This window comes from Anomaloglossus baeobatrachus, chromosome 2 (genome assembly GCF_048569485.1).
Source record: "Anomaloglossus baeobatrachus isolate aAnoBae1 chromosome 2, aAnoBae1.hap1, whole genome shotgun sequence".
Lineage (NCBI taxonomy): Eukaryota > Metazoa > Chordata > Amphibia > Anura > Aromobatidae > Anomaloglossus > Anomaloglossus baeobatrachus.
The window spans coordinates 436,187,897-436,200,573 of NC_134354.1; the positions used below are offsets into that span (position 1 = coordinate 436,187,897).

Consider the following 12,677-nt stretch of genomic DNA (forward strand, 5'->3'; position numbering starts at 1 on the left):
TTGCACCAGACTTCACTTGCAGAGCTGATCTAGGTAGGACCCAATAGCTTTGCTATTTCTACACAGGCATTGACAGTGTTAATGCTTCTGTTCACTGTATAATGCTTACTGAGCACTATGTAGTTGGCAAAATAGAAGACAGAAGCTATAATAAACCATTTCTGTCTTCTAGCCATGGTCTCAGTCTTGACAGCAAGGGACCACACCTGCTATTGCAAGATTGCAGGAGCTTTAATTCAGCATCATAAATTTACATTGGCAAATTTACAAAACTTGGACATTATTGGGTAAAAAAAACTGCCAATCAACTTGTACGTAGCCGATTGGAGATCATTTAATGGCCGCAATCGACACATTTAAACCTAAGGTAGGTGCTGCCTACTGTTCTGCTCTCCCTGGAGCCATGGATAGTTAAGGTTTTCAACAAGTGGTGAACCACAGATTAAAGGGAAGGTGTCGCGAATTTATATAATCCAGACAATTATTACTTGTAAGATAACATGCAGTTATGTTATCTTGCTTTAAATAAAGATGTCTTTCAGTTTTTATAATGCTGGAAAGCTGGCAATGGGGGCTGCGATTTTACATTCCAATTTACAGCACCTCATGGATAGGCGATAGTAGTCGGATTCCGACCCCTTTAGTTCTATTACAAATTAAATGGTAACGCCTATGTGGGCTGCCCAATTCACAGCCGTGGGTGTGTTCAGCCGCCATTTTTCCACAGCCCACGCTTTCGGCTGGGCTGCATTTTTCCCCTACAGCCAGGATCTGAAAGAGCAAGCAGTACCCATCCTAACAGATCCTAGAACAGTAACGTTACCGACAGTTGGAGCGGCGTGCAGCAGTGGATTACCATCTCCAATGACATCCCCTCCCCACACTCTACCCAGCCCCGCTCTCCCCCACCGCCGGCGTCCATGCAGCAGAGCTGTGTGTTTGTGTGCCTGTATGCAGAGCATGTGAGTATCGGCGTCACTCACCCCCCGCTGCCGCTGCTACTGTCTCCACTAACACCCACCCGCTCCCCCTCTAATCCTGTCCTATGTGATACTGTCTGCTGAGCCGTGTATCTAATCCTCTCCTGTGTGATACAGCAACTCAGCAGACAGTATCTAATCCTATGCTGTGTGATACTGTCTGCTGAGTTGCTGTATCTAAACCTATCTTGTGTGATACTAGCTGCCGAGCTGTCTATCTAATCCTCTATGTAATCCTCTCCTGTATGATACTGAGTGCTGAGCCGTGTATCTAATCCTCTCCTATGTGATACTGCCTGCTGAGCCGTGTATCTAATCCTCTCCTATGATACTGCCTGCTGAGCCGTGTATCTAATCCTCTCCTATATGATACTGTGCTGAGCAGTGTATCTAATCCTCTCCTATGTGATACTGCCTGCTGAGCCATGTATCTAATCCTATCCTGTGATACTGCCTGCTGAGCTATATCTAATCCTATCCTGAGCCATGTAGCTAATCCTCTCCTATATGATACTGTCTTCTGAGTTGCTGTATCTAAACCTATCCTGTGTGATTCTGTCTGCCGAGCTGTGTATCTAATCCTATCCTGTGTGATACTGTCTCCAGAGCTGGGTATCTAATCCTCTCCTGTGTGATACTGTCTCCAGAGCTGGGTATCTAATCCTATCCTCTGTGATACCCTCTGCTGAGCCGTGTATCTAATCCTCTCCTGTGTGATAGTCTGCTGAGCTGTGTATCTAATCCTATCCTGTGTGATACTCCTGCTGTCCTTGGTGACACTTTATACATTTCTGGTCAAAACAAAATGGCTCTGCACTGTGATCCTAAATTTCATTCCCTGTTATCCTGTTGTAAACATCCAGATTGGGAGAAGGGGGGGGGGCTGTGATATCACACACAGGAGAGCAGACTCTGCACACTTTACTGCAGCTGTAATCCAGGCTATTTCTACAGTGGGATTTCTGTAGGATTTCAGCAGCTGCTCCTCCTAGTGTTTAACAGTGGAAAATATCAAACTTTTAATTTATTTTTTATATTTTGCTCAATTAAAAACAAATAATATTTAAACAAAACATTAAAACATTAATACTTTACATTTTTTTCGTTATTAAATTTTTTTTTTTTGGACGACACCTTCCCTTTAAGGAACACAGCTCTGTTTCAATGGGTATTCAAGTGGCAGCAAAGCTAAAGGGATAAAAATTGCCATACACAGTATCTTACCTTGTATGAAAGAGAGCATTTCCTTGCAAGCTCCTCTAAATCAGATGCCACCAAATCAACCACTACAAAGTACAAGGAAAGTACATTTTGTAGTTACAGCATTAGTAAACATTGCAAATCACTCTTCTATTATGAAAAAAATGTCTTTCCATGGTTATCATAACAGCCCCTCCTACCATTGACAAATTACAGACTATGAGAAAATGGACTGACTATGCCTCACATCCTAGGTTTGGCAAATTCTACTGCTTGTAAAGGGAGAATTAAACACCATTATCAAAAATATGGCTGCATTGTACCAAAAAACATTGCCGTGCCTGTCCACAGATTGTGAGTGGTATTGCAAACATAACCCCATTTACTTCAATGGAGCTGAAGTGCAATACCCCTGGACAGAGGTGGCACTGTGTTTGGAAGTCAGCAGCCTATTATGTCTAATCCTGTGCAATCCTATACTGTTTATATGTGCAGAATACTTTAAGATTCCTAATCTCTCCACAACTGAGAGGTGAAGTAAGCAGATAAAAAGTGTGTTATTCTGCTGTGCAGCGCATATTACATTGTGTGTCCAGTTCAACATGAAAAACTGGATGAAGGATCCTCTTTAATCTGTTCCCATGCAATTTAATAAGGAAAGTAAAATACAGAAGGTGGTAGTATTGTAAATGCAGCACAATGGCCTGGAAGTAAATAAATGCTATTTCAATGCGTAACACAACTTTAGCCAGACGGCACGCCTGTGACACGATCAGGATGTGGTTGATGAAGTCAACTCCATGCGGTTTTTGCATAAAAAACGCAATTTGACAGGGCATTTATTATTATTATTATTAATAATAATAATAATAATAATAATAAAATGACCATAATTAATTAAGGTAAATTTATTAAAGGGGTTATTCGGCTTATTTTACTTATTTTTTGTTATTTCACTATTGGGCTACATTGGAGCAGGTAAGTAGATAGCAACTACCTACCTGCCCTGCTGTCAGCCCCTCTCCCCCAGCTCCGGATCAGCTTTATTCCTCATTGACTGGTATTAGCGCCGGATTGTGTCGGATGGCCTCGCGTTGCATCCGGCGTGCGCCGGATCCATAAAAAAATCGTCAGGCGGCCGTAAAGGAGGCAGCATGCAGAGTTTTTTGGCTGCGGCGAAAAAAAAGACCATGCCGAATCAGACGCCATACGGAATGTTGTATAATGGAAGCCTTTGGAGTGCCGGATTCGGCGTCATCCGGCATAATGATGGGGGCAATAGTGCCTGAGCGTGTGCGGTAATGATGGGGGCGGTAGTGCCTGCGAGTGTGCGGTGATGATGGGGGCGGTAGTGCCTGTGCGTGTGCGGTGATGATGGGTGCGGTAGTGCCTGCATGTGTGCGGTGATGATGGGTGCGGTAGTGCCTGCGTGTGTGCGGTGATGATGGGGGCTCTCTCTCTCTCTCTCTGGCATGAAAAAGGGGAAAAAAAAAAATCTGTTTTTTTTTTGCTGGATCCGTCGCATCAGCTTTTACATAATCTGTGACGGATCCGTTGCATCAGGCACAAACCGGATTGTGCCTTGTGGCAAAAACCGGCAGAGAAGAGTGTGCAGGGGGAGAGACAGAGCGGGGGGTAGGTGGGGCCGCAGAGAAGACATTGCACGGGTGAGAGACAGAGCGGGGAGAGGGGGTGCAGAGGAGAGAGTACAGGGATAGAGAAGACAATGCACGGGTGAGGGACAGAGGGGGGTAGGGGGGGCAGTAGAGATGAGAGTGCAGGGAGAGAGAAGACAGTGCATGGGAAAGAGACAGAGCAGAGGGGGTGATGGGGGGGGCAGAGGAGACAGAGTCCATGAGGGGGGGGGGATTATATAACTCTAGGTGTGTGTGTGTGTGTGTGTGTGTGTGTGTACATATCCTATAGACTGCCATTAGGGGTTATATAAATTTTCATTACATAGTATTCATTTATCTGTCAGCTGCTGGGGCAGAATATTGACAGGGAATGTGTGTGCAGAGGGTGGGCAGAGGGTGAGGGTGGGCGGTGCCAGCTCTGACTGAAGTTCGGCATAGGAAGATGTCATGTTTGGTTGAGCTGCAGGTAAACATAGAGCTGCAGAGAATAAAGGGATAATTCAAGAGGAACAAAAGTAAGAAAACAAAAAAAAAATAATGTTGGGATGTTTTAGATGACAATACAGCACAGATTAGCTTAAAAACATTTTTGGAGTTTATGTCGGACAACTCCTTTAAACTTGGGACACCTAAGGTACTGAAACAGCTAGGCAATATACAATCAGAAAATGCACTGGCTAAGGCTCAGTCCACACTGCACGTGTGCCCATTGCCAAATGCATACACTCAGGAGTAGAGATGAGTGGATCTGGTGAAGTTTGGGGTTTGGCGGGTTCAGCTGGAATGTATATACTCGTAATGTTCTGTGTGGGACCCGGACTTGACCTGACCCTCATTGGAAGTCACTGATTGGGCAGCTCAGGTCTCCGCCCACATGCAGCCAGCCATAAACAGATCACTTCTGGAGGGAAGGTGGGGTTGGTCCATTATATATATTTTATTTATCTGTACACATTACATACGATCACACTGATGTTACCCTCAGTGTGAACCGTTCAGACACTGCAAGCGGCTCATACTGGGAAGAGGGCTGAGCACTGAGTGTACCCGAGCACAGTGATGCTTGCTGAAGTGGTTAGCATGCGTAAAGCACCCAAATATTGATTTGTTTATAAAGTCTATGTTCGGTACGAACACAGAAATTTACTGTTTGGGTTGGCTCATGTCTTCTCAGTAGCTATGTACCCAACAGTGTGCACAGTAAGGATGGATGCTGAAGACATCTGTCCACCATAGGGACCGACTGTAAAGAAATGTATATTGCATGGTATATGTTTCCTCTGTATAGGAAACCAGTTTGCTGTGGTTTCTTATACAATTATATAAGAGGTGTGCAGTTGCATAACAGCCAGCCAGAGACTGAAAGAACACAGTTTCGGCTTCCGTATAGTGAAAAGCTCCCAACATAAGCAGAAGGCTAGGTGTTCAATCGCAGTGTGCACCTCTGCAAGGTCATCTAAGCAAAACTGCCAGCAGTCAGCCACATGTGTTTTTTAATTAAAGACAACTAATAAAAAGTTATTTTTTTTCATATGTGATCTGTGTTTTTATGGATGGAGCTATTAGGGTGGGTGCACAAAATCTGGATATGCAGCAGACACGCAAGTGTTGTCCGTAGGAGACTGCAGCTGTCTGTGCGAACTTTCTTTCTGTTCTCCCTGCGGAAAACACTCGCGTCTCCGCAAACATAAATTGACATGCTGCTCAAAAAGCCGCATCGCAGGTCAGTTTCCACTGAGGAGAAAACAAGCACAGTGGGCAGGAGATTTCTAGAAATCCCATCCACTATGCTTCTACTATACAACATTATTGATGGAGGGAAAACACTCTCTGTCAAAAACATTGCTATTCCTGATCGTAGCCACGTACCCTTATAGTCAACATGGCTGTTCACGTGCACATTATTTTGCAGACGGAGTGGACCACACCAAATCAAATGACAGGGACATGTCCGATTTTGATTTGGATCAAACTTGCCAGTGCAAGTCTTTGGGTCTGTGAAATACATCAGACGGCACTCCGATGCTATCCGTGCGAGGTCTTTTGTTCACTGATTGATAGGAGAAGCTTGAAAAATCTCCATCAGTTAAAGGGAACCTGTCATCAGAAATTTCGCCCAAAAGCTAAAAGATTCCCCCTCTGCAGCTCCTGGGCTGCATTCTAGGAAGGTCCCTGTTATTATTGTGCCCCATGTGAGACCAAAATAAAGCCTTTATAAAGTTCTACCTTTTTGTATGCAGCTTCTGTAAATCTGACACGGGGGCGGGCTCTCTGCCGTCCGTTATTCTGCCTCCTGGTCCTGTATGCCGCCCCCATCGCTCCTTTCCATATCTGATACACCGCCCACTGCTCCAGCCATCCCCACGCATGCCCAGTGCCAGTCTCACCAGACTGAGCAGTGTGACCGCTGGTGACGTGTGCGCAGGCAAGTGATTATGGGCGGGACTGTGACTGTTATCAGCAAGTACCCGGCCATAATCTCGTGAGCGCGCAAACCTCTCCAGCATTCACACTGAGCTCAGTGTAGATGCTAGACTGTATGGGCTGCTTCCAGGGATGACGTCCCTTTGTCATGTGATAGGGGCGTGTTCGAAATACTATCACATGACAAAGGGACGTCATCCCTGGAAGCAGCCCATACAGTCTAGCATCTACACTGAGCTCAGTGTGAATGCTGGAGAGGTTTGCGCGCTCACGAGATTATGGCCGGGTACTTGCTGATAACAGTCACAGTCCCGTCCATAATCACTTGCCTGCGCACACGTCACCAGCGGTCACACTGCTCAGTCCTGTGAGACTGGCACTGGGCATGCGTGGGGATGGCTGGAGCAGTGGGCGGTGCATCAGATATGGAAAGGAGCGATGGGGGCGGCATACAGGACCAGGAGGCAGAATAACGTACGGCAGGGAGCCCGCCCCTGTGACAGATTTACAGAAGCTGCATACAAAAAGGTAGAACTTTATAAAGGCTTTATTTTGGTCTCACATGGGGCACAATAATAACAGGGACCTTCCTAGAATGCAGCCCAGGAGCTGCAGAGGGGGAAGCTTTTAGCTTTTGGGCGAAATTTCTGATGACAGGTTCCCTTTAATTCTTACTCGAAAACCTGATGAAACTCTAAGGCTATGTGTCCACGAGAGAATGTTGCTGCGGATTTTTCTGCCTCAAAATCCACAGCTTTCCCCCAGAATCCGCACCTTAGCATAGCTGCGGATTTGACGCGGATTTCGTTGCGGATTTTGTCCATTGTACTCTAATGTGTTTCTGAATAAAGCTTTGACTGTTTTGAAGGCAAAAAAAAGTCTCTTTATGTCATTTCCTGTCCCAACCCTCCTTTCTTCTCCATTATCCATTTTGTTAGCAGTCTCACAGTGTGCTTATACAGAAAAGCTGCGGCCAACACCACTGGGCTCTGCCAACACCACTGGGCTCTTACATTCTAACAGGCTGTATATAATAACCCAGTGGTGGTGGCCGCAGCTTATAGCCAAAAAATGTGGTCCCATGTTCCCTTTCACTGTTATTTTAAAAATAAAAATGTGCTCCGCTGTATTTTCACTGTCCAGCCCGATGCAAGCAAGCAACTGAGGGCTGTGCTTCTCAGCGGGATAAGGCTGAAGCATTCTCTGCCCCTCCCGCTGAGAAATACAGTCCTCAGCTGCCCCTGAAAATGGCGGCTCCGTTGTGAAGCGCCATTCTCAGGTGCTGTACCGAGGCTCATCCAGCTGCCCTGATGCATTTGGCTGGCTGGGTAATACGGGGTTAATGCCAGTTTTCTGCAAACTGGCACTAAGCCCGAGGTTCATAATGTCATGCCTGTGTAGACACAGCCATTATGAACCTCCGTTTGGGAAAAAAGAAAACAACACCTTTATTAAAAATTTTAATTGAAAGAAAAACACACACACATCCCTGATTGCCATCTTTATTACTCCCAAGCCTCAGAGGTTAATCCAGGACAATATCACAGGAAAGCTCTCTGCCGGCTGCTGGGAGCGGCAGAACTCACTGGCCGGGTCAGCTCAGTTCATAGCTGAGCTCGGGTCAGCTGACTTCACAGCATCAGCTGACCCGGGCACAGAAGTCAGCCGGTCACAGCAGCCGTCAGTGTATTAAATGCTGCACAGCTCTCTTCCGGCAGCTGGGAACGTCTGATATCAGAGCCCTGGTCAGCTGACTTAATTCGCGAGCGCAGGCGGGTCAGCTGACTGCACACCGACAGCTGACGATGTGCACTCATCTGACCCGGGCACGGACGTCAGCCGGTCCCAGCAGACGGAAGAGAGCTTTGCAGCATCTCGTACACTGACGGCTGCTGGGACCGGCTGACGTCCGTGCCCGGGTCACATGACTGCACATCGTCAGCTGTCGGTGTGCAGTCAGCTGACCCGCCTGCGCTCGCGAATCAAGTCAGCTGACCAGGGCTCTGATATCAGACGTTCCCAGCTGCCGGAAAAGAGCTGTGCAGCATTTAATAATACACTGACGGCTGCTGTCACCGGCTGACGTCAGTGCCCGGGTCAGCCGGGTGCACATCGGAGCTGTCATGGATTATCGTCGGGGGATTCAGGGAGTAATAAAGATGGCAATCAGGGATGTGTGTGTGTTTTTCTTTCAAATAAAATTTTTAAAAAAAATGTTTTCTTTTCTTTATTACCAAACGGAGGTTCATAATGGCCGTGTCTACACAGGCATGACATTATGAACCTCGGGCTTAGTGCCAGTTTGCAGAAAACTGGCATTAACCCCGTATTACCCAGCCAGCCAAATGCATCAGGGCAGCTGGATGAGCCTCGGTACAGCACCTGAGAATGGCGCTTCACAACGGAGCCGCCATTTTCAGGGGCAGCTGAGGACTGTTTTTCTCAGCGGGAGGGGCAGAGAATGTTTCAGCCTTATCCCGCTGAGATGCACAGCCCTCAGTTGCTTGCTTGCATCGGGCTGGACAGTGAAAATACAGCGGAGCACATTTTTTTTTTTTTAAAAAAGAATTGTGAAAAAAGACCTGGGATCCTGTTTTGCCAGCTAAAAGCAAGGAGCCTGTAACTAGCTGCTTTTAGCTGGCAATCCAGAGTCCGGACACAACACGACTACACTGCCACTACTCTACACTACAAAATGGTGAAACTTCCTCTTCCTGAACTATCCTACATCACTTCCTGCGGATTTGTTTGCGAAATCCGCACCAAATCCACAGGAAAAAGAGCCTGTGGGAACAGACCTGCGGATTTCTTGCGGATTTTACACCTTGCATTGACTTGCATGGGAAAAATCCGCAACAAAATCCGCAACAATAATTGACATGCTGCAGATTTTTCCGGATCAAAATCCGCGGCAAATCCGCCGCGGAAAAATCCGCAGCATGGGCACAGCATTTCCAAAATGCCATTGAAATGGCTTGGAAGTGCCGCTGCTGCAGATTTTCGGCAAATCCGCGGTAAATCCGCGGCAAATCCGCGGTAAATCCGCAGCGTGGGCACATAGCCTAAAGGCCACTTTACACACAGCGACATCGCTATCGATGTCACTGGTGAAAGCACCCACCCCCGTCGGTTGTGCGTCATGGGCAAATCGCTGCCCGTGGCGCACAACATCGTTAGTCCCCGTCACATATATTTACCTGCCAAGCGACGTCGCTGTGGCCGGCGAACCGCCTCCATTCTAAGGGGGAGGTTCGTTCGGCATCACAGCAGCGTCACTAAGCGGCTGCCCAATAGAAGCGGAGGGGCGGAGATGGGCATGCCAAACATCCCGCCCACCTTCTTCCTTCCTCATTGCCAGCGGCCGCAGGTACAATGTTGTTTCTCGTTCCTGCAGTGTCACACACAGCGATGTGTGCTGCCGCAGGAACGACGAACAACCTGCATCCTGCAACAGCATCGATATTTGAGATTAGAACGACGTGTCAACGATCAATGATATGGTGAGTAATTTTGATTGTTAGCGGTCGTTCGTGCGTTTCACACGCAACGACGTAGCTAACGAGGCCGGATGTGCTTCACGAATTCCGTGACCCCAACGACATCTCGTTAGCGATGTCGTTACGTGTAAAGCGGCCTTCAGGCTATGTGCGCACGCGTGCATTATTCATGCATTTACGCAGCGTTTTAAACTGCAGTGTAAACGCATGCGTTCTGCGTCCCCAGCAAAGTCTATGAGAATTTTGCAAAATCCAAGCGCACGTTGCGTTTTAGAACATGGCGATTTGCATGCCGAATTTTTTGAGCAAGTCGCTGCATTCTAAAAAGCAACATATCACTTCTTTTGTGCGTTTTGGATGCTTTTTCCACTCTGTCTATGGCAGAGCAAGCATCCAGAAGACATTAATTCTGCATTCATTCCGCATTGAAAATATATCCAAAACGCAGCATTTTGGCTGCGTTTTGAAACGCACATGCAGTGACAAAACGCTGCAGAATATTTGTTACGGCAGAACACAAACGTGCGCACACAGCCTAATGGTAAAAATTGACACTGATGAAGAAACCGTTTTTTTCACTGACTGTCTGAATAAGGCCTTAAAGTGCTTTGATAAAACAACAGAGATAAAAAGTTGATGGGCTCCAGCCCAGAGATGGGAAGGTGAAGGAGTTGGGAGGTCAGTAATCCTGCAGAGTATTTTACCTGTTCTCACATGATGCTTTTTCAGGAGAATAATAATGTCAGCTGTTAGTCCAGGACAAAGTCCTTCTCTCAAGATCACCATGGTACTGTACTAAGTGGTTATATCTGTGGATAAATGGTAAGAAATCACTTATAGAACACGGAAGGGTGTATGTGTTGCCGGTCTGTTTGTGCGAGTGCTCACAGCGTGGTGACCCTACAGTCTGCGCTGTGACCATACCAGCTCTCTGCACAGCCCCTATGCCTGGAAGCAAATGGCTACAGGGAGAATATACAAGTGCTTCTCAATAAATTAGAATATCATCAAAAAGTTAATTTATTTCAGTTATTCAATACAAAAAGGAAAACACATATACAGCTCTGGCAAAAATTAAGAGACCACTGGCCCAATTTTATAACAGTTGGCTTCTCTACATGTCGATTCCACTGTCAGCTGAATTCCAACCAGAGTCCACCTCATTCTACTGAATAGGATAACTGAAGTGAGCACTAATATATATATATATGAGTGCAAGCCAAAAATACATACTATATATAAGAATAAGGCTGCACATCAAACTTAGATAATGGTATAATGCCTCAAGCATATGGAAAAATATTGGAATATACAATGAAAAATGCTACTTGCTAATTTGAACATGTGAATAATGAATTGCATACCTGCTATGAATATTAGGAAAAAGGAGATATTTAGCAATCGCATTGATCAATGTAACTGAGCCCCAAAACCTCGTCAAGGTATATCTCTATATTGGGGTCCCTAGCTCTGTGACCCTAACTGTGTGTTATCTCATTGCAATTAAAAACTGCTATGGGTGGAGAGGGGTAACTAAGGACTTTCTTATATAGGAGATGGAAAAAACATGGCCGAAAGGGGCGGAGCTGTGTTCACATTCAGAAAAAAAACAACTTATATATAGTATGTATTTTTGGCTTGCACTCATATATATATATTAGTGCTCACTTCAGTTATCCTATTCAGTTATATGTAGTTTTTTTTCTGAATGTGAACACAGCTCCGCCCCTTTCGGCCATGTTTTTTCCATCTCCTATAAGAAAGTCCTTAGTTACCCCTCTCCACCCATAGCAGTTTTTAATTGCAATGAGATGACACACAGTTAGGGTCACAGAGCTAGGGACCCCAATATAGAGATATACCTTGACGAGGTTTTGGGGCTCAGTTACATTGATCAATGCGATTGCTAAATATCTCCTTTTTCCTAATATTCATAGCAGGTATGCAATTCATTATTCACATGTTCAAATTAGCAAGTAGCATTTTTCATTGTATATTCCAATATTTTTCCATATGCTTGAGGCATTATACCATTATCTAAGCTTGATGTGCAGCCTTATTCTTATATATAGTATGTATTTTTGGCTTGCACTCATATATATATATATATTAGTGCTCACTTCAGTTATCCTATTCAGTTATATGTAGTTTTTTTTCTGAATGTGAACACAGCTCCGCCCCTTTCGGCCATGTTTTTTCCATCTCCTATATAAGAAAGTCCTTAGTTACCCCTCTCCACCCATAGCAGTTTTTAATTGCAATGAGATGACACACAGTTAGGGTCACAGAGCTAGGGACCCCAATATAGAGATATACCTTGACGAGGTTTTGGGGCTCAGTTACATTGATCAATGCGATTGCTAAATATCTCCTTTTTCCTAATATTCATAGCAGGTATGCAATTCATTATTCACATGTTCAAATTAGCAAGTAGCATTTTTCATTGTATATTCCAATATTTTTCCATATGCTTGAGGCATTATACCATTATCTAAGTTTGATGTGCAGCCTTATTCTTATATATAGTATGTATTTTTGGCTTGCACTCATATATATATATTAGTGCTCACTTCAGTTATCCTATTCAGTTATATGTATTTTTTTTTCTGAATGTGAACACAGCTCCGCCCCTTTTGGCCATGTTTTTTCCATCTCCTATATAAGAAAGTCCTTAGTTACCCCTCTCCACCCATAGCAGTTTTTAATTGCAATGAGATGACACACAGTTAGGGTCACAGAGCTAGGGACCCCAATATAGAGATATACCTTGACGAGGTTTTGGGGCTCAGTTACATTGATCAATGCGATTGCTAAATATCTCCTTTTTCCTAATATTCATAGCAGGTATGCAATTCATTATTCACATGTTCAAATTAGCAAGTAGCATTTTTCATTGTATATTCCAATATTTTTCCATATGCTTGAGGCATTATACCATT

General features: G+C 45.1%; 1 protein-coding gene across 2 annotated transcripts in view; it reads right to left on the reverse strand.

The window, feature by feature from the left end:
* The window catches only part of RAD51D (RAD51 paralog D), an 81,057-nt gene that overhangs the window by 59,009 nt on the left and 9,371 nt on the right, over positions 1–12,677 (reverse strand). Inside the window, exons 2-3 of one of the 2 annotated variants that reach the window (XM_075334179.1) lie at positions 10,443–10,547; positions 2,205–2,266 (exon numbers count right to left, since the gene is read on the reverse strand). In XM_075334179.1, coding sequence (XP_075190294.1) covers positions 2,205–2,266; positions 10,443–10,524 — 144 coding nt within the window. In that variant the 5' untranslated portion in view covers positions 10,525–10,547. The remainder of the gene's footprint in view (positions 1–2,204; positions 2,267–10,442; positions 10,548–12,677) is intronic. The other variant, XM_075334180.1, reaches the window with a different exon arrangement.